Genomic DNA, 24,977 nt, shown 5'->3' with positions numbered 1-24,977 from the left:
CTGCAACACATACTTCTGGGTTCTTTTTGTACAGGGAGCTACCTGTTTAGACTGCACTCATTCATATGAATGCCACAATGTGAACTGCATCTCTTTCTATGGAAATAGCTGTAGGGATAAGCTTCGCCGTTTATTTCTGCTTTAAGGATGTCATGGTTGCTGTCCCTCTGCTTGGAATGCTTTGTCCTGAGGCCATGGCATGGCTGACTTCCCAGGCATGAGCTCAGATGTCATCCCTTCAGAGGCGCTGACCCTAACTACCTATACTAGTTTCCTAAGGATTCCAGAATAATTACCACGAAATGGGTGGCTTAAAACAACAGAAATGTATTATTCTCTCATAGTTCTGGAGGCCAGAGGTCCCAAATCGAGGTGTTGGTAGGGCCGTGCTCCCTCTGAAGACCCTAGGGAAGAAGTTGTCCTGGCCTCTTTCAATTTCTGGTGGCTTCGTGCATTCTTTAGCTTGTGACAGCATAACCCCTGTCTTGGCCTATCTCTGTGCCTTCTGTCTGTGTCTCCTCCTCTTCTAAGAATAATTGTCATTGGATTTAGAACCCACTTGGGTAATTCAGGATGATTTCCTCTAAGGTCCTTAACTTAATTATATTTATAAGACTGTTTCTCCAAATAACATCACATTCACAAGTTCTGGGTGGACATATCTTTGGGGGGGCACCATTAAACCCTACTATAGGTAAACTATATTATAGACAAAGCAGTCTTAGCTGCTGTCACACTCTGTGGCATCATCACCTAGTTAATTATTTTCTTAGTGCTTGGCCTTATTTGATGCATCTTGTTCTTTAATTTGTCTACTTTTCTGTAGTTACCTGTCTCCACCTACTTGAACTCAAGATTTATGGGTATCACTGCTGAGTCCTAACTGTCTAGACCAATGTAGGGTAGAAATCACCAACTATTCACTGAATGAATGATACCATTCAGCAAGTGTGCTGTCAATTTGGCTCCTTGCAACAATTCACAGGACTTTATTTTATTTATTTCATATTATCTTATGTTATTTGAATTTCAGTTATATGTTTTTGGAAATGTAAGTATATTATGGGGCATATATTCAACACAATGAATAAATATATCTAGCCATTTCAATGCGACAATTGCTAACTGGTCTTCGCAGTTCATTTAGCTTTTAATTCTCCCCAGGAACAAATCCTAAGCAGAATATTTCTTTCTCCCCTAGGCTCCGATCACCTCCGGGAGAAAGATGGCCTTTGGGCTGTCTTAGTCTGGCTCTCCATTATCGCTGCCCGGAAGCAGAGTGTGGAGGAAATTGTCCGGGATCACTGGGCCAAATTTGGCCGTCACTACTATTGCAGGTGAGAAGAGCGAAGGTCTCTGTATGGATCCTGGGGTATTACTGCTAGAGAAGGTTTGTAAAGCTGGTGGACTAGAATCTTGAGAAGGAGGCATCTTTCAGGAGGATCTGAGGCACAGAGGACGAAGCTGGTTAATCGCTGATCAGTGGTTGGGGATGGTGTCAAGGACTTCCAAACAGGAGCGCACGCATTTCCCCTCTCCCAGCCACATCCCTCTGTGCCTATATGGTGGGCAGCCATCTCAAGGGGGGGATCTGAACTGCAGAGCCTTGAGAGGTTCTTTGGTTTTTGTAGGGCTGTGCAATCAAACCAGGGGCTTTTCTTGTTGGTTCTCCACCCATAGTTATCTAGAAAGAGGGGCAGAGACAGAAGCTGTGACAGGTCAGGGTACTTTTGTAATCCTCTCCCCACATTTGTCTTGCCTCCCCACTAATGGTCCAGACCATGCCCAAGGTGGCTGAGCTGGTGCTGTCTGACAGGGCTACATGATTCAGAAGCCCCAGAGTTTGCTAAAGTTTACCCCCATAAAAGGAGGTACAGAAAAGGGAACTATTACCCTAGGAAGGAGGAAGGGAAAAGGTCAGTGGCAATGAGCTTAGGGTGGGGGGATCTCTACCACTTTCCTGTTGTTGAAGTAAGTGAGGGGACAGAGTCTTCTGGCTGTGTGGTTGCCTGCTAGGTGTATGTCCCTAGTACCAAGCCATGGTTTAGGGGAACAGTGGTAGGAAAGGATGTCAGGAAGGAATACGGGACTGGGGCAAGGGAATCCTTGGATAGTCTTAGAGGCTCTCTGTATATTAAAAGCAGATTGTGGCTCATTTGCTTTGCTTATAAATAGTTAACTACTTTAGATGTTTGGTTGTGTTTCAAGAGCTTGAGGACAGAAAGAAAGCTTTAGATTTCCCTTATAAGGTGATTGTTTCTTAAGAGGTCATTTACTTAGATAAATATCAGAATAAGGGAGCCTGTGATTGTAATCATTAAAATGAAAGAGACTGCAATGGTCTGGCAAATGTCAACAGCACCGTAATATTCTTGGTGCCTGTTCACTCAAGAAGGCTGAGGATGTGGTTTCCTGCAAACTACCTCCAGTTATGCACTGTATCATAGAATAAGGACTCTCAGAGCAGGTGGGAACTTGTTTGACCCACTAGTATTTCTAATGAGTGCCAAAAAAAATCCTGCTTCTTGTGGGCTTTTTTGGCATACTGAAAAAGGGGCTAACTGGCACAGCAAATCCTTCCATTGAATAAAGTTGTTTTTAAAAATCCAACCTGATAAAATATATTGATTGCTAATGTCTGGCTTAATGAGATCACTCTGACTCAGGGATGTGCTGCTCATAATTTGTGGAATGGCTGTCTAGCTTTCTGTCAGTGTTTTGAAGACGTGGTGTTATGATAAGTGTATTTATAATATAGTTCACTTTTTGTGGCCAATAGCTTGCATGATAATTACTTTTTTCATAACAAATACCATATTAGAGAATATAATGCAGAGGAGATTTGAATTCTTCTTGGACATTGTTTCATGTTTCAGATTTCTGTCCAAAAGATCACAGAGATAAGGGGGAGGAGAGAAAGGTAGAATGGCATTTTCTTCAGCCTCCAGCAAATGCAGATTAAAAGGTGCTTGTGAAATAAAATTATTTCTAGCCTACTTTTTTAGTGGAGAGGAAATAATGAAACAAATTTGATTTAGCTAACATGGGGCCTGAAGTGGTATCTGAGAACCCAGATGATTTTCCTTACATGAGTGGACCCCAGAAGTTCTCCATTTCAAGGTTTCTTCCCTTGAACATGTTGGTGTTGGTGGTGTTGGTCATCAGAGGGGGTTGTAGCAAGGGGAAGGTAGTGCCAGGACCTGCTTGTGTAGGAAGATGAACATTTGGGCAGGCTGGTCTAATGGCTTCAGCCACAGACCGAATGTGACCTGTTACATTAGTGGGTGTTCTCAGTTTCTCAGTCACTTTCAGTGCTTCTTTATCTCCTACTAGACTCCCTTTTCCCATCATCCGACCCCTTTCTACGTGGCTGGGTCTTTACTTTCCCCAAAAGACTACGTTTAAAGAGAATCTGGGCTCCGAATGCATACACTGATGAGAAAGAATTTTCTGAGTTCTCTCTTGTTTTGTTGGAACTTGGAAACTTGGAAGAAGTATCAGCATTTTTCCATTTAAAAAGAATCCTCTTAGCTAAGATCATCAAATATCACAATGGGGCTGAGGCGTGATTAGAAAAAAAAAGTTTAAAAATAACACCTATCTCATTTCTTGTTATGGAGGTTAAATATAATAATGGATACCAAGTACAGTAGTTGGCATCAGACACCAGTGCTGGGGAAGACACACCTTGTGCAGGAGAGAGAAAATAAAAGACATGGATAAAGGTGCAGGGGACATATTGCTAGACATGATATTATTTCATGTTCTCCATTTTGGCTAATATCCTGATACTTACTTAAAATATGTTGGGTGGAAAAAGTAGAAACAACTATTCTGATCTTCCTTCTTTCATTTCACTCTGAAAACTCATTCTTTCTCTGTGTTACAGGGAGCCCAAATGTGAGGTCCCAACACTGTCACTTGAGCACAGCTGCCCTTCTAAGGGCTTGCTGCTGCTGCTTCTTCTTTTCTTCTTCTTCTCCTCCTCCTCTTCCTTCTCCTTCTTCTTGATTTCAGAGACAGAGAGGAAGGGAGATAGAATGGATGGATGGATGGATGGATAGATAGATAGATAGATAGATAGATAGATAGATAGATAGACAGATAGATAGAAGCAAACATCAATTTGTTGTTTCATTTATTTGTGCATTCATTGGTTGATTTTTATATGGGTCCTGATATGGAATTAAATCCACAACCTTGGCGTATCAGGACGACATTCTAACCAACTGAGCTACCTGACCGAGGCCAGGGCTTGCTTCTTAAACAGAACACTCTGGCTATGCTGTTAGATCTAAGTCAAAAACCATCCAACATTGGAAAGACCCTACAGTTTCTTTATGGTAGTGAATAAAATAAAACTAATTAATAGCTTTAAGCACTGGTGTCTGATACCAACTACTATACTTGGTATCCATTATTATATTTAACCTCCATAACAAGAAATGAGATAGGTGTTATTTTTAAACTTTTTTTTTTTCTAATCACGCCTCAGCCCCATTGTGATATTTGATGATCTTGGCTAAGAGGATTTTTTTTTAATGGAAAAACGCTGAAATTTCTTCCAAGTTTCCAAGAGTTTTATGGTATGTCGAACTCGCTTTTTCTCTCTTGATTCATCTTTCTCCTTCCATCTTCCCCTTTTTCCTACCTTCCATTCCACTACTTATGAAACACTTGCTATTTACCAGAACCAGCCGAGAACAGAACAGGTAAGGATTCTACCTTTGGGGAGCTTACAGTTTTTGTGGGCAAAGACAGATAAGAAATATTGTAATAAACAAATATACAAACAAGGTAAATAGAAATTGGGATAACTACCAAAGAAAATATAAAGGGTAATGAGGGAGGGGAGAAGTGGGGGGAAGCTATTTTTGATGGACCTTCAGAGAAGATCACTTTCTGGAGGTGACACCAAGTTTGAAAACTGAAGGAAGAGAACGGGCCAGCTCTTTGAGTAGCCAGGGGAAGAAGATACTAGGTAAAGGGACAGACAACAAGGGCAAAGGCTCAGAGGCAGGCAAGGGTGAATTGTGTCTGAAGACTGGAGAGAAGGGCTGTGTGGCTAGAGCATAAGGAACAAGGGAGAAAGTGGGACAAAGGCAAGTGAGGAGGTGGGCAGGGCCAGATTCCCCAGTGCCGCAGAGACTGTGGTTAGGGTTTTGAACCTTGTTTTCAATGTGATGGGCGCTTTTGGAGGAATTTAAAGGAATGGAGTGACAAGACTTGATTTTTACAAGATTGCGTTGGCTAGCGTGTGGATTGTTAAGAGCCAGTTGGAAGACGGGAGACTAGTTGGCACTTTTCTGTGTGGTTCTTCTATGAAAACAAAACCAATGATTAGATGACCTTAAGAGGTTCACTTATTTTCTCATTCTCTAATTAGGTTTGTGTTCATCTTGTGTCCTGCCCCACCCCAACCAGGTTCGACTATGAGGGGCTAGAGCCCAAGACAACATACTACATCATGAGGGACCTGGAGGCGCTGGTCACAGACAAGTCCTTCATCGGCCAGCAGTTTGCAGTGGGGAGCCATGTCTACAGTGTGGCAAAGACAGACAGCTTTGAATACGTGGACCCTGTGGATGGCACCGTGACCAAGAAACAGGTACTTGCCAAGAAATAACCAAAAGAGGTTATTAGGCAGAGCCAGGTGCCAAAGTATCCTAGAGCTAGAGAGTCTTCAGCGATGATATATTTGGAGTCCTTTATTTTATAGATAAGAACCCTATATCCAGGAGCAAGGGAAGCCGTTGGTGAGGGTTACCTACGTAGTAAGTCACAGAGGGTAAGATTAGAACATGAAGCCCTGAATTTCTGTCCATTCTTCTTTCCACTTGGGAACTAACGGGCCAATAGACCCAACTCTTCCTTCTGAAATGTTTGCAGCCTTCAGGCTCTCTATGTGGTAGCCATTGCTGGTGATGGACTCAGTTGTTTCTAAGAGCAAAAGATCCTTTTCCTCGGGACCCTCAGGTGCAGGAATGTTTCACCTTTTACTACCTTATGTCATTGAGGAATGATAGGAGGTTAGTGAGACAGGTTTATTACTCCTGGTAGGGGAAGAAACAATTGGAAAATTTGCCCCACAAAACCTCAAAGAAGATTTGGGGTTGAGAATTATTATCACCATAGATAAGTAGCAAAATTAAACACAACCTCTATTATGGTCTCATTTTTGTGAATTGTATAAAAGTTGAAAGCTAATACAATTATTTTTCTGCTCAGTTTTGTTTATTTATTGTCTATGGCAAATATTGACCACTCTCAGAGTAAATTTTAACATTTATAGTCTAAGTAAGTACTCCGAGTAATGTTAAGAGAAGTTTCTCTCTAAAATCTGCAAAGTCTTATCTTCTTATAGTTCTTCATCAAGTACACACAACAAAACAAATCAGAAGCTGTATGTTTTGAGGGGACTAAGTGTAATAGTATTTTATTAACGTAATAATGCTGTTTTTATTTTGACCAGTATTTCATTCATACTTTTTGTCCCAAGATACCATGATTTGCAAATGTTCCAAAGCTCAATGTCATTCTTTCACTCTTTTGGTTTTCTCTCTCTCTGGTCTGCTTAGTTTTATGGTGATTTTTCTTCTGTCAGAATGTCAGCCTTTCATTCTAGGCTCTCTATGGCCAGACAAATTGGTTACAATTTTACTTTGGAAAGGTCTAAGGTAATGGAGAAAATACTGGTTAAGAAGTTTAAAGACCCAGAATTGAATTCTACCCCTGACACTTGTTAGTGTCTGACTTTCAGAAAGTTGCTTGATTTCTTTGCACCACAGTTTCGTCCTCATCTGCAAAATATCTGTTTCATGGTTGTTTCAGAAATGGAATGAAATAAAATACACAAAAGCTCCTAGCTAGCCTTTACACAGGGAGTACAACATACATTTTTTTGTAGCTGTGTTTTGTTTCACTCCAGGATGCTTTCTTGACTGGATTGAATTCTCTCCAAAATAATCCCAGTGACTCCCTGGAAATGTGAAGTCAGGAGCTCAGCACATGGCTTCTTTGAGCCTCTCTGCCTTGGATAATCTTTTTCAGTTTTGTACCGTGTTTCCACTTCCATTTTACTTAGGGACCTTAGAATAAACTTTTCCCAAAGCCAAGGCTCATTTTGTTGTCATTACTGTAAAATTTAGAATTCTTAAAATATGTGCCTTCTAAAGTATCTTTGGGAGGTTTCTCCCCTGCCCTGAGGAAGGCCTGAGCACCATTCCTTGAAGGGATCGTCTAGTCAGCACTGGGCTCTGGACTTCGTCTATGCGTACAAAGCTTGTCTGTTGAGCTCATTTGTTTTGCTCTTAAATCCGCTAATACTCTACCATTTTCTTCTTCAGTACACTCAGCATTTGGATACTTTTCCCCTGGCTTTCCGTAATTGTTCACATCAGGCTAATTCCTCAGCTGGGTCTCAAGTTTGGACATTTATTTATTCCATGCCCCCTCCCTTCCAACCCTGAATACAGGTTTCCATTTCTACTCTAATTTATTGATATTTTTTTCTTTCCACTCTTTCATCTGAGCTTAAGTGTGGCCATACAAAGATAAGTGCTACCAGGACCTGCTCTTGGGAGTTTCTCTAGTACTTGGGAAGGTTGTTCATCTTCCCAGATTCCAGGACCCGAGTGACATCTTCATTAGCTAGTGGCCCTGAGTCACACGGGAGCTTCTCTGTAGGTCTAGGTTTGGCTCAGTACGGGTTATGAGAGGCCAGTTAACTCTCTTCCCCACTGCCAGTAAGTCGCAGGTGGTTCTTTTGCCACAGTCAGCGCTGCTGGCGTAGAGGCGGGATTCCTGCATTGCAGGGCTGTTGCTAAACCTCCATTACAGAGGCCCACATCTCAGCATTCTTGGGATGGCAGTAATTGTCAACATTCAGTTCCAGGGACAGTTGAGTCTAGGGCACACTTCATGCAACATTGCTGTGGGAAGCACATGGCTATGGTCTCTCCAGCCTTCTTTTGTGTCGGAGTCAGCTAGACACAGGTTTAAAGGCTGGCTTTGCTACCGCCTAGATTTGTAACTTTGGGCATGGTACTTAACTTCTCTGAATGTCAACTTAGTGGTGGGGACTGGTGACACTAGTAATAATTACCATTTAGGATTATGGAGAATGACTGAGGAGGGAGCCCCCAGGCATAGCGGCCAGCACCCATTGATGGTAGAGAAATACCAGTTCCTTCCTGCTTAGCAGAATCCTCCACTTGTCTGAATATCAGTTTGCAGAAAAAGTGCGAGTGGTGTTTAAAATGTACAGGCTTGAAGGCAAAAAGTCTTGGCTTTAAATCTGGGCTCTGCCAGCTCCTCACTGAGTGATCTTAAGCAAGTTATTCAACCTCCCTGTGCCTTTCTCTCCTTGTCTGTGAAAAGAGGAACAGTAATTGTGGTTACCTCATATAACCACTTTGAGAATTGTGAGATAATACATGTAAAGTCCTGGCATATAATAAACACTAATAAATGGTTAACTGAAATAAATTATGTTAAAATTGGATCACTGGGAAAGAAGGGTTTTGGCATTTAATGAAACATATGATAAGAAAAGCAGGAAAAAAAACATACAGCTTTGCAGGGGGTTATGTAAAGATACGGAAAGGCCTCTTCAGTTTCTGAGGTAACTGTGAATTGATTCAAAGTCACATTTTTCTGCCTTTCCTATGTCCCCCTCCCATGCCACCTACTCTCCTACCTTGCTTCAGAAAGGAAAAGGTTTTATTTTAAGGCAGCTCAGTCTCCTTTTTGTCCTTGATTCGAGGTTGAAGTCAGGAAATAAACTGTGGCGGGGGCGGGGGGAGAGGCTGTTTCACAGATATCTCAAGAGGTAAAGAAGAAAAGGCTCTTCATCCAAAATGAAATTAAAATCCGCTCTGGTGATAAACCACACTCCCCGACCCCACTGCTAAGCACACTGCTGTGGAAATGTTCAGCAAGATCCATCTTGCCTGTGAGACCCTGTGGGGGTCATTCAAGGAGCAAGAAGGAAACCCCTGAAGTACTCAGCTCCTGACGTGAACTCCCAGGGACCTCGCTGGCCTCATTGTGGCCTGTCATTTCTCATGGAATGGACTATGGCTGCCTCCAAATGTCTGAATGTTTGTGACCTTGGACACCAAGAGAAAACTTAATGTGTGCCTTGCATTAAACAGGATCCAAGAGAGACTCTGATTTAGAAATACCAATTTATCGAGGCATGGTTCAACAGCTGCAGTTCGTCCTTCTACCTTTCCCATGAGAATATGTCACTGTTTATTTTCAGGTAAAATCTAGGCACATAAATGAGTGGTGATGGTTTCTTCAAACATGAGTAAGAAAAATAAGCCAATAGCTATTATGAGAGTAAGGGAGCCGTGTGACCAAACTGCTGACTGATTTAAGAAGTTCCCAATTTTTGCCTTGTAAAGAGTTGGGAAAGATGAGGGACGATAAGGTGACTCCCTAAAGTCTGATGGGTGACTCTTTCCTCAGGGATGAATTCTTTGTGCAAACACCCAGACTTTCTGTGGTGCTAGCACTCTTTTTCTCCCACCATCAATATAGCCCAAGGGACATGATCAGTACCCAGAATATCTCTTACTATCATCCTCCCCATCCTCTCCTTGGAGCCTGATCTCCTGGAGTCATCGCTCAGTGTGCTACAATTATGAGATTCTCCCAGTTCTGACAGACGGTGTACTCCATCCTCGGCGTTGTGAAGGACAGTATGAGGATGGCACCAGCACTGGTTGATGATGTATAGCCACTGTGGTGGGCTTTGATCCCGAACTATATACTACATTTTGAAAATTAACTTTCAAATGAGAAAACCTGACATTTCAGGAGCAAAATTGAAGAAACCAAGTCTCTATGATTCATCCAACTCCTGAATTTCTACTTAACAAGGTCAAAAATCATGAAATTCTACCGGTGCTAAAGTCATTGACAAGTAATAGTTCAGCTGATATTTAAAAACTTATGAAAATAAATGCATACCAATTAGCTGATGTGGGAAACCAAATCTATTTGATTATTTCAGGCTAACTCTGAGCTTACTAATACCTCTTCAACTCATGCAGGTTGTGTGAAAAGATTTTGATGTTGTCCTCAACCTGGAAAAAAAGAACTATTTGAAACTAGTTCAGAGAAAAATCACTTTGAAGACTGATTCTGAAGTCAACTTTCTTGTAGTTGTAATTTTAATATGCAGGAAGGTGTCTACATTTTTTAATTTCCGTATTCTACAAATAATAAAGTGAATTGACAATCTTGAAATCACATTTTAGTCTGGCATGTGGTACTCTAATAACATATACTGTGGTGTTGCCAACCCCTGGCAGACAGATATAGAAGAATTTATTGAGGCCTCATCTCTGGAGGCATCAGATGTAGACAACAGAATGTTGTCAGCTGGAGAACTTGGGGCTCCAGGCAGATTACTCTATTTACAGCTAACTGGTCAACTTTCAACTTCAACCTTCAATTTTTATCACACTCTAATCAATGAACCAACTGAGAACCTGTCATTAACCATTTATTTTTGTCTGGTAACATGCCACTTGCTGAAGTGTGGTTTGAGGTACTAGAGTTAGAATTTAAGAAATCATTTTTGTCATAGTGATTATATACCTACAGAATTTAGTTAAATCTGAAGGTTAGTACCTACAAATAGTCCTCTTGTGTTGAGTAACAGAAATGTTCAGGGAGTAAGGTATTACTATTACATGTATATTGTGATTAAATCTGGGTTTAAAAACTTTTTCTGTTGCGAGTTGTGATGTTGAAAAAGAATCTATAATAAATATACATTTCTTCCCTACTTTAGTACATGGTGAAGGCAGTTGAAGTTTGATTCATTCATACCTTTGTCCATTCAATGACTATTTACCAAACACTGCTGTATGCTAGTCAGCTTGTTGGGCATTAAGGCTACGACAGCACACAGTCTAGCAGGGAGGACAAACTGACATTAAACTTGTAATTGCTATACAATTTGTTGAATGGTATTACAGGGAAAGAATTTATTTAGGAGGGCATATCAGGGGGAACTAACCTAGACTAGGGCTCTGGAATGCTCTCTTTGGGGAGGTGATATTTAAGCTATGCACTGAAGAATGAGTTGGAACTTGGTTCGGGTGAAACCACCTTATTAGACTACATGCTTTTCTTTAATCAAATGTAGTTACACCATTGTTCAGCTTTCCAGATAAAGACCTGGGATTTCTAGTAAGCAATAACATTCTCAGTGGGATATTGTAATACCTATGATTATGATTCTCAACTTCAGTGCTCATTCAACAAAACTGTAGCAATGGTAAATAAAGATAACTGGGCCTCTTCTTGATAGGACACCTTGAAAACCATAGATTAATTTTTTTTCTAACAATTACTCTTTCTATGATATTGTTTATTTGTCTTCTGAGGACCAAACATGTATTCGGTGTTTTATAATGACCTTTGGGTTGATTTGAAGATAGAGGGATATACTGTTTCTAGTCAATTGGGAAGTTCTTACTTCTTTGCTTATGATTCATTGGAGTTATAACAAGTTACCTTCTCTTGACCTAAGCTGATTGCTTTAGGAATTTTTTCTAAAATGTGTGATTAAGAATGGAAACATTCTGGAATGGTATCACATTCACTTCCTACTGAAATATTAGTGTCTTTGTATAGCCAGGTGGGTGACTATAACCAGTAAACAAAATATAAAAGGAGAAAGTTGCCTAGGATCACAGGAGCTAACGGAGGTAGCTGCCGCTGTTGTCTGGGTGAAGTGTCTGAAGGCAGCATGTCCCAGCACTGGGGCTGGTGTTCAGTGAACAGGGGTCAGCAGTCATCTTTGACCAAAGACATGGGGAAATGGAATGTGTATGGCCTGGCTCTGCTGTTCCAAAGTTGATAGTTGGAATCTGCGTGAGAAGTAACTAGTAATCTTCACAGTCCAAGTGGCCCTCTCATCACCTAATATGGTTCTTGCTGGATGGATGTTTGAAAAGTGCACTGAAGAAGCCATTGGACCCTGATTTCTCTCAGATAATTATTTACAATTGTTGGCTTCCAAGAGTGCTGGTTGATTGTAAAAAAAGGATGGATGAGAATTTTTCCCAAGAAAAGGTCAGCTGGGTATAGCTGCAGAGCCAGTGAACTGCACAAAGACACTGGCCTAATGGGGGAGGGGAAGTTGAAGTTAAGCCAGCCGAGAGGAAGGATGCGGTCCTGTAATTGGTCCACGTGTTTGTAATTTATGTAAGGGCATGGTATGAACTAGCTGCTGCCCTTCTCAACCACTTTTGAACTCACGCTCGCTGTTAACTATGACTTAAACAAAGAAAAATGGGTAATTCTAAGTAATTTTTTTCATGGAGAGATATGGCTGTCCAATCCAAATCTTCTGCTATACAAACTGCATGTTCTCGTCTACAAAATATGGTGCAGATGTTACCCAGCAATATTTTCACCTTGAAGCTTTCCAGATAAATTGCTGGGATTTCCTGTGGGAGATAACATCTGAGTTAGGCTCACAGAGTCTTTCTCTGTCCTGTCTCCAGGTTTATATGCCTGGTGTGGCCGACTGACTGTATATGCGACATCGTACCAAATTTCAGGGCCATATGCTGTTTTCCTCTGGAAGTCTTCCTAAGTCTATATTTGACGAGGTCAGATGCTGCCAAATAACTGTTGGTGATGTACAGTTCCTCTTTCTCTGCCTGGCTGCAACATGTCCTAGAGTCTCCAGACTAACATCTGGCAGCTCTCTGTGTATTTAGCAACTTGCAGGTTTTCCTGTATTGATTTACACAAAGGCTTTAAAAAAGAATCAACATATGTTTATCAAACATTTGTGGCATACCTACTCTACATAAGGCTCTGAGCTAATTTTGGGGACCATACAAATCCTATAAGATATTATTCAAATATTTCACATGAGAAGTAATGTATGTTCGTCAGCAGTTTCATATGGTTCAACCTACAATTGTGAGCCTGCAGTCAGAGGACCTAGACTAAAGTCCTGGCTCCTCCATTTACTGGATGTGTTACCTTGAGCAAGTTTATTAATTTGCCCTTGATTTTCAGTAAAATCAGAAAGTGACCTGGATGATTCTAAGGGCCTTCCTTAGGACCTTAAGTGCCTGAATTGACCAACCTGGAAGAAGTATTTTATTGCCAAAGAAGTCAGTTCCGTGTGAGGTATGGAGAAGCTAAGAGGTAACAGACCCATGGGTTTAGCAGTGATTTCCGAGGGCATGACAAAGTTCTTAAAATAAAATTCATCTTATTTATGCCTAATTTAAAAATAAATAGTATGTACATGGCACCACAAACCATCATCATTTAGGCTTTATTTAACAATCTTCTGCAAAATCTGGAAGGTTAGACAACTTACAGCCTAGCACCATTTTCATTAAAAGCTTTAACATAATAACAAAATAATATTTATATAGTAATTTACAATTTTCAAAGCTTACATTTTCTGATTTGATGCTCACAAAAACCTAATAAGCCAGGCTATTTTATTTTTCACCCATATTTTAGGAAACTAAGGCTTAGAGAGCTTAAGTGACTTACTCAAAGTCACTGGCTTAAGCCAGAATTCAAGCCTGGATTTTATAACTGTTATTTCTGTATCATTTCCAAACTGACTCCATGAACAGCAAAACATAGAGGGGGATATCTGGGGAGAAAAAGGGATGCTGCAGAGATAACTGGAAGCCAAGTGGAAGATTTTTGTGTGGAGATACCTGCAAGGGATGCATAGTCTTTTAATAATCCTTCCTTACTGTGACAAAGCTCAGGTGGGCAAAACCCTTGTCACCAAGGCATGCAACTGCAGGCACTCAAAGGGAAGAAAAATGCTTGGAACCAAAGTTCCCTTTGGATACCCCACCCCATAATGAACAGTGTCCTCTAACGCATAAGGGCATCTTTTTTCCTTCTTGAAGCTTGTGGCTGTTGTGTCATTTGGGACATCTCAGCTTCTGTAGCTGCCATGGCAGCAGAGGCATCATGCATTCCTTCACTGTTGCTTCAAGAATTCCTTAGGAGACTGTGCTAAAGACAATTAGTGTCAGATGGCTCAAGAGGAGATACTTCTAATGGTTCTCCTGCTGAAGAAGGAGGCTTTCAGAACTCAGCAAGATGATGTTTTATTGTCCCCCTGTGTATGGGCCTCCTAAGATCCCAGTCCAATGGTAATATATGCATGAAATCTTAGCTCTTAAAGGGATCTTCTTTAAGACTGACTTGCAATATAGTCCAGTCACTTGATATTGAAGCCAGTGATTCAGAGGAAAACAGGCCACTGCAACGGTGTCCGCATTTGTTTACACATTAGAATTGCTGAAGAGCTTTTACAATTCTGATGCCCAAAGTCACACTCATACAAATAAATCACGTGTCTGGGGTATAAGTCAGGTATCAATATTTTTTAAAGACCTCCCCAAGCTGATTCCAATGTCCAGCAAAGTTTGCAATTAATGGCCTTATGATTTGTCTAAGATCACATAACTGGGGACAGAAACCTACGATGGCCCAACTCAATTGTTTTTAGTCAAAACTAACTCTTGCCTTAAAAATGTAGGATGAGAAGATACAAAACAGCTGCCATAATGATGATGTGTCTAAATAATAGAAATATACTGATCTCTCACAAATGCCCTTCAAGGTGAATACATTAGCCCTAGTTCACTGATGGGAAATATGAAAGTGTTTTCATTTGGCCTCTGAATCCTTCTTAAATGTGGAAGAAGGCCTTCCATTGGTGCTCCTTCCAGTTGTCGAACCTACAGTGTGCCAGGTATTGTCCTAGGCTATGTGGATAAATAGTCAACAATGAACATAAAGCTCTGCCTCCCAGAGCTTATCCAGTAATGAAGGACCCCAAACATAATTCAGCAATTTCAATGCTTTAGGGTCAAGACTGTGATGGGAACTTACTTTATTCATTTGCATTGGGCCTTGATTTTTTTGGGAGGATTTGTGGCAGCCAAAACACACATAATGAAATTGTTAGAATATAAATAAGAAACAGAAATCAAGACTAGGGAAGATATAAATAAGTGTAGAGAGTTAAGAACAGAAGAAGAAAAATGTACATTTATGCAAGTCATAAGGATCTAGTTGGGCTGAACCTCAATTTTGGCATTAAGTGTCCTGGCAGCCATATTGAAAAGGGAGTTCTGGTTAGTTGTAAAGTCCTTATTGTCAGAAAGACAAAAATATACCAGTACCTCAGGGAAGGAAAGGCTTTCCTAACACTTGGCTCTTGTGGAAATGTCTCATGTGGAATTTCATATAGTCTCCAGCAATATTCCTATAGTGACTGCAAAATTGCATTTTATAACACAGTGCCTTGAAGACCCTGCAATAAAAATAAGGATATAAAATGGTGAATTTATGTTGTGAGTAGGTGGTCAGAAGTAAGTTGATTTGTGCCAAATATATATCCAGATTAATCTATGGCTATAAGCTGAAATATTTAGGGGAATGGATGAATTGGACACCCTTAAAACCAGTCTTCATAATTTCTCTCTACTGGGATTTTGATAAGGTAGATGGTAATTTTTTTGTTTTCTGGGGTAGGGTTGAAAAGTAAGTTGTCCACATTGTGGATAATGTAATGGTTTATACCAAGGGTCAGCAAACATTTTCTTACAGTAAATATTTCCAAACAGTAAATATTTTAGCCCTTGTGGGCCAGAGAGCCTTTGTCCTAATTATTCAACTCTGCAGGTATAACACAAAAGGAGCCATAGATACTACATAAGTGAATGGGAATGGCTGTGTTCGAATAAAACGATTTATAAAAACAAATGTCATGTCAAATTTCACTGACAAACCGTATGGCCAGCCCCTGGTTTAACAATGAAAAAAAGTGAAGTATATTATTGCTGTTCTTTTGTTGGAATTACAGAGCATTTAGAGACTTGGTAAGTCTTGGTCAGTGGTGACTTTGGCCTCATACTTTATTTGTTGGTAGGTAATGATACATGCTGGAGAGATCATGGCTCATGTGCAGGTTGCAAATTCATTACATTTGTTGGAGGACGCATGTGGACCCCAAAGCAATCCAATATAACGATTCACACATCAAAGTGACACTCAACAGACATGGAACTAGGGTCATTGCATCACAGAACTGGGATGGGGCTAAACATTTTTTATTTCACATGTAAAAGGAGAATTGTGTTTCTCACCTGGAGGTCTCACAAAGCAACATGGATTCTCTATTAAGATCTCCTGGTTGGTCCCTTAGGAAAGAGAGAAGATGTTGGATTATTTCCAGTCAGTGTGTGCTATTTACTCCTTCATCATCTTTTCAACTGCAAAATCTATTCCAGGCTACCAGATGTAGATTCTAACATATCTCTTGCAAGTACAGCCAAAAATACAGCTGCCCTTAGGAAAAAATAATATGATTTTACTGAAAAAAGACTTAGTTACAAGCAGGTAATGCATGTTGATGGTTTGTTATGATCTGGATTTTAAAATACCTCTCACTGGCTGTAAACTAATCTGGGGGGTTAATTGTGTAAGGGGAATTACATAAAGGGTTAAGCCTGTGAGGTCATCAGAAGAGGTGGCCTCAAGTGGTTTGGAATTTGCAGTGATGGGTGATTTAGGGCTCCAGTCTTAGATACTGTTTTAACCAATCTATAGATAACCCATGGCCCTGAGCAATGAATTATGAACTCACATGTGCCATAGGTAGTGACAATGGGAAAGCAGGCTTTGACAGAATTAGCAGCTTCGGGAGAGTTTGTGAAAACATGGAAGACAGTGGTCAAACCTTTGGGGCTTCATTGTCAGTCTGAGCATAACTTGATGCATCATTTTTCCTGGATAGTAGAGAATTGTTCCTTTTGCTTCATTTGGAATTTCCTAACTATTCACTTGTCCAGCAGCATATGCTGGTTAAGAAAATGGTTTCTGTTTATTGTAATCAACTACTTCAGGCTTATGGAAAACAAGTACTGTGTCTTTGCCTTTATATACTCAGGGCTTTGTACCTGATCCCTAACAGCTACTCAAAAATGGTTGCTCAAAGAATGAATCCTAGAAATATCATACTGTTTGCAAAACTAGTATCACAGAATGGTGAATTGCCAGGAACAGAGATGGCTTCTTTTTGTTGCACAGACTGTGGCAGACTTGAACCACTTCGACAGAGACTAAGGCTTTTTTTAGGGCCTAGAACAAAATGTGCCTGTAAGACTTAGAAAGCAGGAAAACTCACATGGAGTCATAGTGCCCCAGTAGATGTGACCAGAATGAGGTGGGGTGGGGTGGGTAAGAGATCTATATGGCCAGTATGAGATATTTTCAATAATGACTTATGCTTAACAAACAGGATCTGAGACCAGAGAAATTTCAAGGGTAAATTTCTTATGGAAAATGCCTCACACCAAAGTCACCTAAGATTTCTTCTTTTTCTGAAGTAACAAGTGACCAGGCATACTATTTTGTTTGTCCTCTTTCCTCTGGCTCTTGCTGACATGCTTATTTATAACAATGACTTTATCAGTTGACTTAAGAAAACAAATGTCCTTCAACAGAAGTCACAGTATGATTTTACAGTCATATTTTTTAAATATCCCTGTCTCCAATAAGAATTGCACGAAGAATGAGGATATTTTGATCCCAAAACAAATTAATTGCTGAGCAACACGGAGGTTCAGCCACAGTGCTGTGCCCGCCCCACCCTCGTGGCCAGGTCTTGCAAGTAAGAAGGAAGGAGAGAGCCAAGAGGATAGGGATGTCCCCAGGTTCTCTCCAGAACCCAGCAGAGGCTCTAGCCCTGAGCACTTCATTGTAGGGTCCCTTCTACCAGAGGAATGTGAGAACAAGGAAAGAAACAAAGAGAAGATGAACTCAAAGCAAAGCCTAACATCACATGGAGTAACCTTAACATGGACAATTTGTCTTACTGTAATAGATAAATTGCCTACCTCCATTGCACCTAGGTTTATAAGGGATGAACTGTGGCCACAGGGACATTAATATCTTTTCATCTTATTACCTCCACCCACGTCACAAGACCAGAAAAACTTGAGCATCTGTTCACAGTTTTGCTCCTGACCCTCCCCTAGCATTAACCACAAGGCAACAGAAATAGAATAAAGAGATTAATGCATAACCTTAAGTAGCCTCTAGGTTCACCTCATGGTTTTGCTTGGGTGAGTGTCGAGAGCCAATTATAAGTTGTCATGATTCTGAGTATCTTTAGTTCATAATAACATGCTGATATCTAAAGTAGATATTAATTGTTTTTGCCTGTGTATTCATCTGTTCACTCATTCATTCCGAATGTTCTTGGTCCCAGGGCCTGAGGATCATTTTCTCAGATGCTTCACGGCTCATTTTCCGGCTCAGTTCCTCCAGTGGCATGCGGGCCACCATCAGACTGTATGCAGAGAGCTACGAGAGGGATCCCAGCGGTCATGACCAGGAGCCTCAGGTACCAAAACAGAGCTGTGTTCCCAGCACTGTGTGTTTCATTGCTTCCAGCAAATTCTGGGAGCTCCTGTATGCCTTTAGTAGGAGTGATTTTATTTTTTGGAAAGTAAATTCCATATTGACACTTCCAGCTGAAGGACAGACTTAGAGTGACTCCATGCAAAATTAATTTATTCCTTGCATTGTTTGGAACAGAAAAATTGTTCTCTAGCATCTATGGTGACTTTAGGCTAGCACTTCCCAAACAACTTGTCTCTCTTGACTGCTCTGAATTTTGTTAACTGGGGTGGCATCAAGAAGAGGTACCTTGTATTGATAAAGAAATTTTGAGTCAGAATCAAACTGGCCGCACTGCTCAGAGCCTTGACTATGCTCATGTAAATTATGAGTCTTCAGGTGTTTGGAAAATTCTGTGTTGGACCATGGGCTTGAAGTGCCAATATAGATGCTACTCTGGCTTTCCTCTCTGCGACTGCTGCAGAGCCTGGCAGGAGAGGAGGGACTATGGCTGCCCTGAGTTTAGAGTCAAGAGAAGACACCAACAAGGCGAGGCCAGCCAGTGTTTGGCAAAGCCCCCTTATGTTGTCAACAATGGCACTAATTAAGAACTCATTCGGAAAAATAATAAATAGCAGAAGCATAGGTCCCCTCACTCCCATATTTGCTAAAGCTCCAGGAAACATTAATTAATACCAGAAAAGACTCACTATAATGTTGGGTCCTTCTAACTACATTGCTGGCTGCCCCCGCCCTCTTGATCTTTACTTCAACGTGGGTTTTGAAGCAGGGTCTTTGATGATCTCTTGAGATGAAAACATTGGCTCCATCTGCAATGCTTCTGTTGTGAAATAGAGAGGTAAAGAAGAAGTCACTGCTTCTCACTTTACAGTTGCTCAGCATTTCCAGTTATAATTTGTCACAATTATAGAAGGAAGAGGTGCCAGGGAAAGTTTTCTTTCTTTGTCAGTACTTTAGTGGATTTTTTCCCATGGTATTTTTCTTTGGAGAGTCTCAAAGAACTTGGGAAAAATGGTACCCTGGATCCTTACACCTGACCTATAACTAGAAGATCTGTATTGAGTAAAATTATTCCAGGTGGGGAAGTAGAGGCCTAGGAGGCTGACAGCTGTTATCAGGGTCACCCAGAGCATGAAGGGGCAGAGCACAAGGCCAACATCATGTCCTTGGCCCTTCCCGCTCAGGATCACAGGCTTCCCATGCAGTGATGGACCTCGCTCTGCCAACAAAATTTGTTAGTGAGTACATTTCACCCAAGATAGTACAACATAATGCAAAAATTGGAGGCTTACCCTATCTATCTGTCTAAAACTCTCAGCTATATTTCATGTTTGGGAAGCAAGATTAAAAGCAAAGACCTGAGTATCCACAGCTACGTACAGGGTGAGGAAAGATATTCCTGGCCTTGCCAACTCTGACTCACCCTGACTCAAGACAATTTTTTCTCAACATTCTTTTCCCTGTTTGCACAAAGTAAGTTGTTATGATATTTGCTTATTTTTATTTACCTTCCGCACTGACTGTAGAAGTAGCTATATAATATCTAGGCCATTAGACATGTATGAAAACAATCTTATATACATTTTTCTCTACCCTTCTATGTTCTTCTGTTTGGTCTAACAATAAAATTGATATGACACAGATGAGCAGGAGAAAAACAAATTAAAGTTTAATAATAGATATACGTCCTATATATGTGGGATAGGCCTGGGAAAACTGAGTAACCCTCTGAAATGACAGAAGCCCCTGCCTTAAATAATGTTGCCAGCTTATAAGACAAAAGAAGATTTTGAGGGTGGGAAGTGAGTATGGAAGTTTACAAGGAAAAGCCCAGTAAACAAGGGTGAGGTTATTATGCAGAGTTAAGTCCTTGCCTCTCGTTGATATGAGTTTCCAGAGTTAAGGTCATCCCCTCTTCCTGGTAAAGTCAGGGAGACACCCTTACAAGTGGAGATTTCCTTTATACATGTCTCTTACTCAAGGGTAAGTTCTACTCAGTTTTTAGAGCTTTTCCTATGTCTGCAGTTTCTTAAAAATAATCAGCCTAAAATAATTCTTAGACCAAAGAGACACATTTTGGGGTGGCAAATTGCTCTCCTACCAATCTCTCTCTGAGATGGACTACAAAAGCTGAGTGGTGCCACTTTCTTTTTAAGGCTTCCTTTGAAGCCAAAAACCACCATGGACTTGTTGTTAGAGGGTCATAAGTTAGCTATTGTCAGGGTCCAGGGCAGGCTGCCCCCAAATATCCCACTATGGCAGATTAATTACTTTGAGTTAAGGTGACTTGACCAGCAGTCCATGTAAAAAGGGCACATTGAGCCTCCCTTATCTCCTTGAAGGCAGGAAATATTTCTCCCCTGTGAAAGGTATCCTCCTTGCTCCTGGTGGAGGGGGGCAGGGTGCAGAGAGCCACCCTTAATGCTAGAGGTAAGGAATCTAGAGCTCAGAAGGCTGTGTAAATAAACTTAATTTTTACTAATTTATCATCCAGGCACTTTTCTGTTTAGATTCCTTACAAATAAGCCTCCAGAATTAAGTTTCTTTGTCCTGTCAAATCTTCACAAATTTATTGTTTCTTTGTCTAAAAAAATATAAAAAGGTGGGCTGGTTCATCATTGCTCTGAATATTATTTATGATCTTCTGTGTGCACGTATTAAATTTGTTTCTCTCCTATTTATCTGGTCTTTTTCAATTTTATTATTAGTCCAGCCACAAGAAGTCAAGAAGCATAGAAGGGAAAATTTTCCCCTCTGGCTCAGTATATGTACTTCAATCCATGAGTGAAGTCACCATTACTGCATGTCTTGAATGACTGGGGAATCCTTCTGCTGATATTGTGCTTCTGATTGCTGATATTCTCTCCCATTCTAATCACTGCAAGTGTTTTCTCAGACCTGGCTAGGTGGGTCTTACAATTTTTCATCTTCTGGTTTTCCGGTTCCCCTTTTCCGGTTCCGGAAAAGAGAGTAAGATTTTTAAACTTTACCTCTAAACCCCTAAGGAAAAGGAGAAGATTCTCTCATCAGGCCCACCTGCTGACCTGTACCCTAGGCATTTACTGGTAAGTTTGACCATTTGGGGCCTCCTAACAGCATCGCTTTCCAGGACCAACAAACTACTTGTTCCTTAGGAGAGTGCTGGAAGGAAAAGCCTTTGGTTAACTGTTAACAGAGAGCAAAGATAAGGCATTCTCCCCAAGCTGCTAGTGTTAATACTGATTCCAGGTCTGGCAGGGAAACACCAGCTTGTGTTGCTTTCTCTGTCACAGAGAAACCTCTCCCACCTTTTCGGCTTGTTCTGATTGGCAGTTCAGAGAGCAGAGAGGAAATAGCCTTGACCTCCACCCTCGACACTGGCGCTTGCACTCAGGTGCCCATTAAAGGACCTCTGTGGTCTGCAGAGATTCCATTGACAATCTCAGTCCAATTTAACAGTTATTTTTTAATGCTCTACCCACTCTTAACACAATGCTCACCTCCATGCAAGTAATTTAGCAAGAGGACTGGAAAATTCCCCTCAAATGGCTTCATCAGTATCTGACTATTTCACTCTGCACAGGAATAATTCCTTTTCCAAAAAAATTCGCAATTTAATTTTACTGGCAATCAGTAGGCCTTCAATGAGCCCTCAAACCAGCTGTGATAATTTGGAAACAGGGATGAACCAAGGGGATTTAAATTCACAGGTAACCAGAAACAGCCCAGTAGTTATTGTTTTCTTTCCCACAAGGTGTATGAGCAGGGCTGCTAAAATAACTTTTTATTCACCTTCTTTCCTGTCCTTTTCAGCCTGTGGGGTGGAGTAGCTAATGAACGATAAAAGATCTTAAAGGAAAAGGAAGGAAAAGTTTTTGTTAAGGGCTGGGATAATCACAGACTGATAACCACCTTCTGGCTAATTGACAGCGGGCTTAAGTACTTGAACTGCATCCCACCCCACCCCAACCCCTGGAAGGAGCCCCATATCCCCAACCTTTCTCCCAACTGAGGGAATGTATGTATGTATGTCTGATAAGCTGTACCTAGAAGTCTGTAAGGACTAATATCTAAGCACAAGGAGTCCCTATGCATTGGATTCATCTGTCAAGGCAAAGGCCTTCTGTCATTTTGCTCTACCTGTTCTTATTAGGGCTTTATAATTCAGAGATATAAAGTACAGAGCCATTCTGTGCTATGTTGGGAGAACATATCATTTCTCATCTAAATCAGGATACTTTTGGAAGAGAAAGGGGCACAAATAATTACACCGAGGCCATCCCGTAAGCAAGGATATATGGTTACTCTAGTTACGTGCCTTTGTGCTATCTTAGATTTGCACATCTCTTCAAAGAAGGGTTTCCAGGGGCACTAGCATCTAGACCTAGTAGTGCAGAGGGAACATGACAGGAGCGAGGAGTTAGATCAGTGGTTCTAACCCAGACTGCACATCAGAATGACCTGGGTGGCCAGATAAAAACACACAGGCCTGCGCCCCACTCCCAGACATTGTACCTCCATTGTTCTGGGTTGGAGCCTATAATTTTAAAGAGCCTCCCAGGCAATTCAAATCAGAGAAGTGCCTTTAAATTTTAATGTGTATATTAATCACATGGGGATCTTGTTAAAATGATGATTCCGACTCGAGTCTGAGGAAGGCCAGAGAGTCTGCGTTTCCAACGAGTGCTCCGGTGTTATTGTGTTGCTGGTCTAGGGGTCATACTTTGAATAGCAAAGAGTTATGTGAACTGTGAAGCCCTAGTAGCAGGACCTTGAATTCTTTAAAATCGTAGAAAGGGCAACACCTGTTTTTAGTGCCGCTGCATGCATGGGCTGCTGTCCTATAGACTCACATTTCCAGTTGCGCATTGAACTCCACATGAATGTCTTGAGGCATCTTTAACCTGACATATGCAAAATTGAACTCCTGCCAGCCTCCCTTTATCCTCACCACACCCCCACTTCCCCAAAACACTCTGCTTCTTTCAAATCTTCCTCATCTCAGTAAATGGCAGCTCCATCCTTTTAGTTTGTTTGGCCCAAAACCTAGGCTTCATCCATGACTCCTTTTTATTCTCTCGTATCCCATATTCAACAGCAAATTCTACTGACATGACCTTCAAAACACAACCAGGGTCTGACCCTCTCTCACCTCCTGCTTCCACTCTTGCCCATTTCCTATCCACACTCATCTCAGCACAGCAACCAGAGTGATTTTTTTAAGACATATTAGATCACCTCTTTGCTCTGCTGACATCATCCAGTGGCTTCTCAAGGATGCAACTCAGGAACAGCCAAATGGAAGATATGCATAGGGCAAGGTGTGGGGAAAGGTGACTAGAGCTTCCATGCCCTCTCTGGCACACCACTGCCCCAGCACCTGGACATGCTCATCAGCTCAGAAGCAATCTGAGCCCTGTTGTTTAGGAGTTTTTATAAAGGTTTCATTATGTACGAATGGGTAATTAAGTCATCGGCCATTGGTGACTGAACTCTACCTCCAGCCCTTCTCTCCTCCTGGAAGGTTGGGTGGGGGCAGAAAGTTCCAACCCCTTACACCTGGTTGGTTCCTCTGGCCGTAGTCCTCGTCGTACAGCCATCAACGTAGAGGTCCACCCGGAGCTACCTCGCGCACAAACTTAGGTGTGGGTGAGAGTGTCTTATTATGAATAACAAAAGACACTCCTATCGCTCAGGAAATTTAAAGGATCTCGGGAGCTCTGTGCCAGGAACCAGAGACAAAGGTTCAATATATTTTTTATTATACCATACTTTATAAATGTGGGTGAATGTGTTTTGAAAACAACCAGTTTTCTCTCTCTTGATATGAATTAGCAATGAGTAGACTTTTAAAAATGATTAAAAGAATAGTATTCTGAATGCATATTGGTTATGTTTTATAGTTATTAGGAGATCTTGAAGTGACTTGGAGAATAAAATTAGAAATTGAAATAATGTAATGTGGAAGAGTTAGAAACAGAATAGAATTCAGAAGTGACATACAAAAGGACATTCATTTAGACATTCAATTTTCATGACAAGATGAAAAATTGTATGTATAAGTACATATACATATACATGTGCACACACATACGGATATACATATATACACACATAGTTTTGGAATAATACTAGATAAATATATATATATATAAAACATTATGTTGTTATTTTTTTTTAAAAACCCTGTACAAGGATGTACTAATAGTCATATACGCAAGGAAAAACATGAGGAAACACTTTATTTTACTTCTTAGAGTTTGATCTGTATTGCTGTAATTTGGGAATATCAGGGAGGGTGGAGTGATGTAGAGAGAATTTAAAAAGAAACACGTGGTTAAAAAGTTGGGATGTAAATGCTGTGGCCAAGTTAATAGCCGCCCGTTTGGCATGGGAGAGGGGCCTTGCCTGGAGGTCTTCAGGAATTTAAGGAATAATGAGGCAGAGAAAGATTACCAGCTGTTCTCTACAACTAATGAATATGCAATTTCAATAAATAAACTCAAGCTGAACTGGAAGGGATTCAGATCGACTATTAGAACAAT

The 24,977-nt window shown here is 40.9% G+C and overlaps 1 protein-coding gene across 1 annotated transcript in view; it reads left to right on the top strand.

Annotated features, from left to right (window-relative positions):
- The window catches only part of PGM5 (phosphoglucomutase 5), a 168,894-nt gene that overhangs the window by 113,908 nt on the left and 30,009 nt on the right, over window positions 1–24,977 (top strand). Inside the window, exons 8-10 of the mRNA XM_054583054.1 lie at window positions 1,202–1,337; window positions 5,425–5,608; window positions 18,302–18,436. Of these exons, the coding sequence (XP_054439029.1) occupies window positions 1,202–1,337; window positions 5,425–5,608; window positions 18,302–18,436 (455 nt within the window). The remainder of the gene's footprint in view (window positions 1–1,201; window positions 1,338–5,424; window positions 5,609–18,301; window positions 18,437–24,977) is intronic.

Source organism: Pteronotus mesoamericanus, unplaced genomic scaffold (assembly GCF_021234165.1).
Source record: "Pteronotus mesoamericanus isolate MK-2021 breed Mesoamerican mustached bat unplaced genomic scaffold, CSHL_Meso_final contig_73, whole genome shotgun sequence".
Lineage (NCBI taxonomy): Eukaryota > Metazoa > Chordata > Mammalia > Chiroptera > Mormoopidae > Pteronotus > Pteronotus mesoamericanus.
This window is presented reverse-complemented; position numbering and strand designations above follow the sequence as displayed.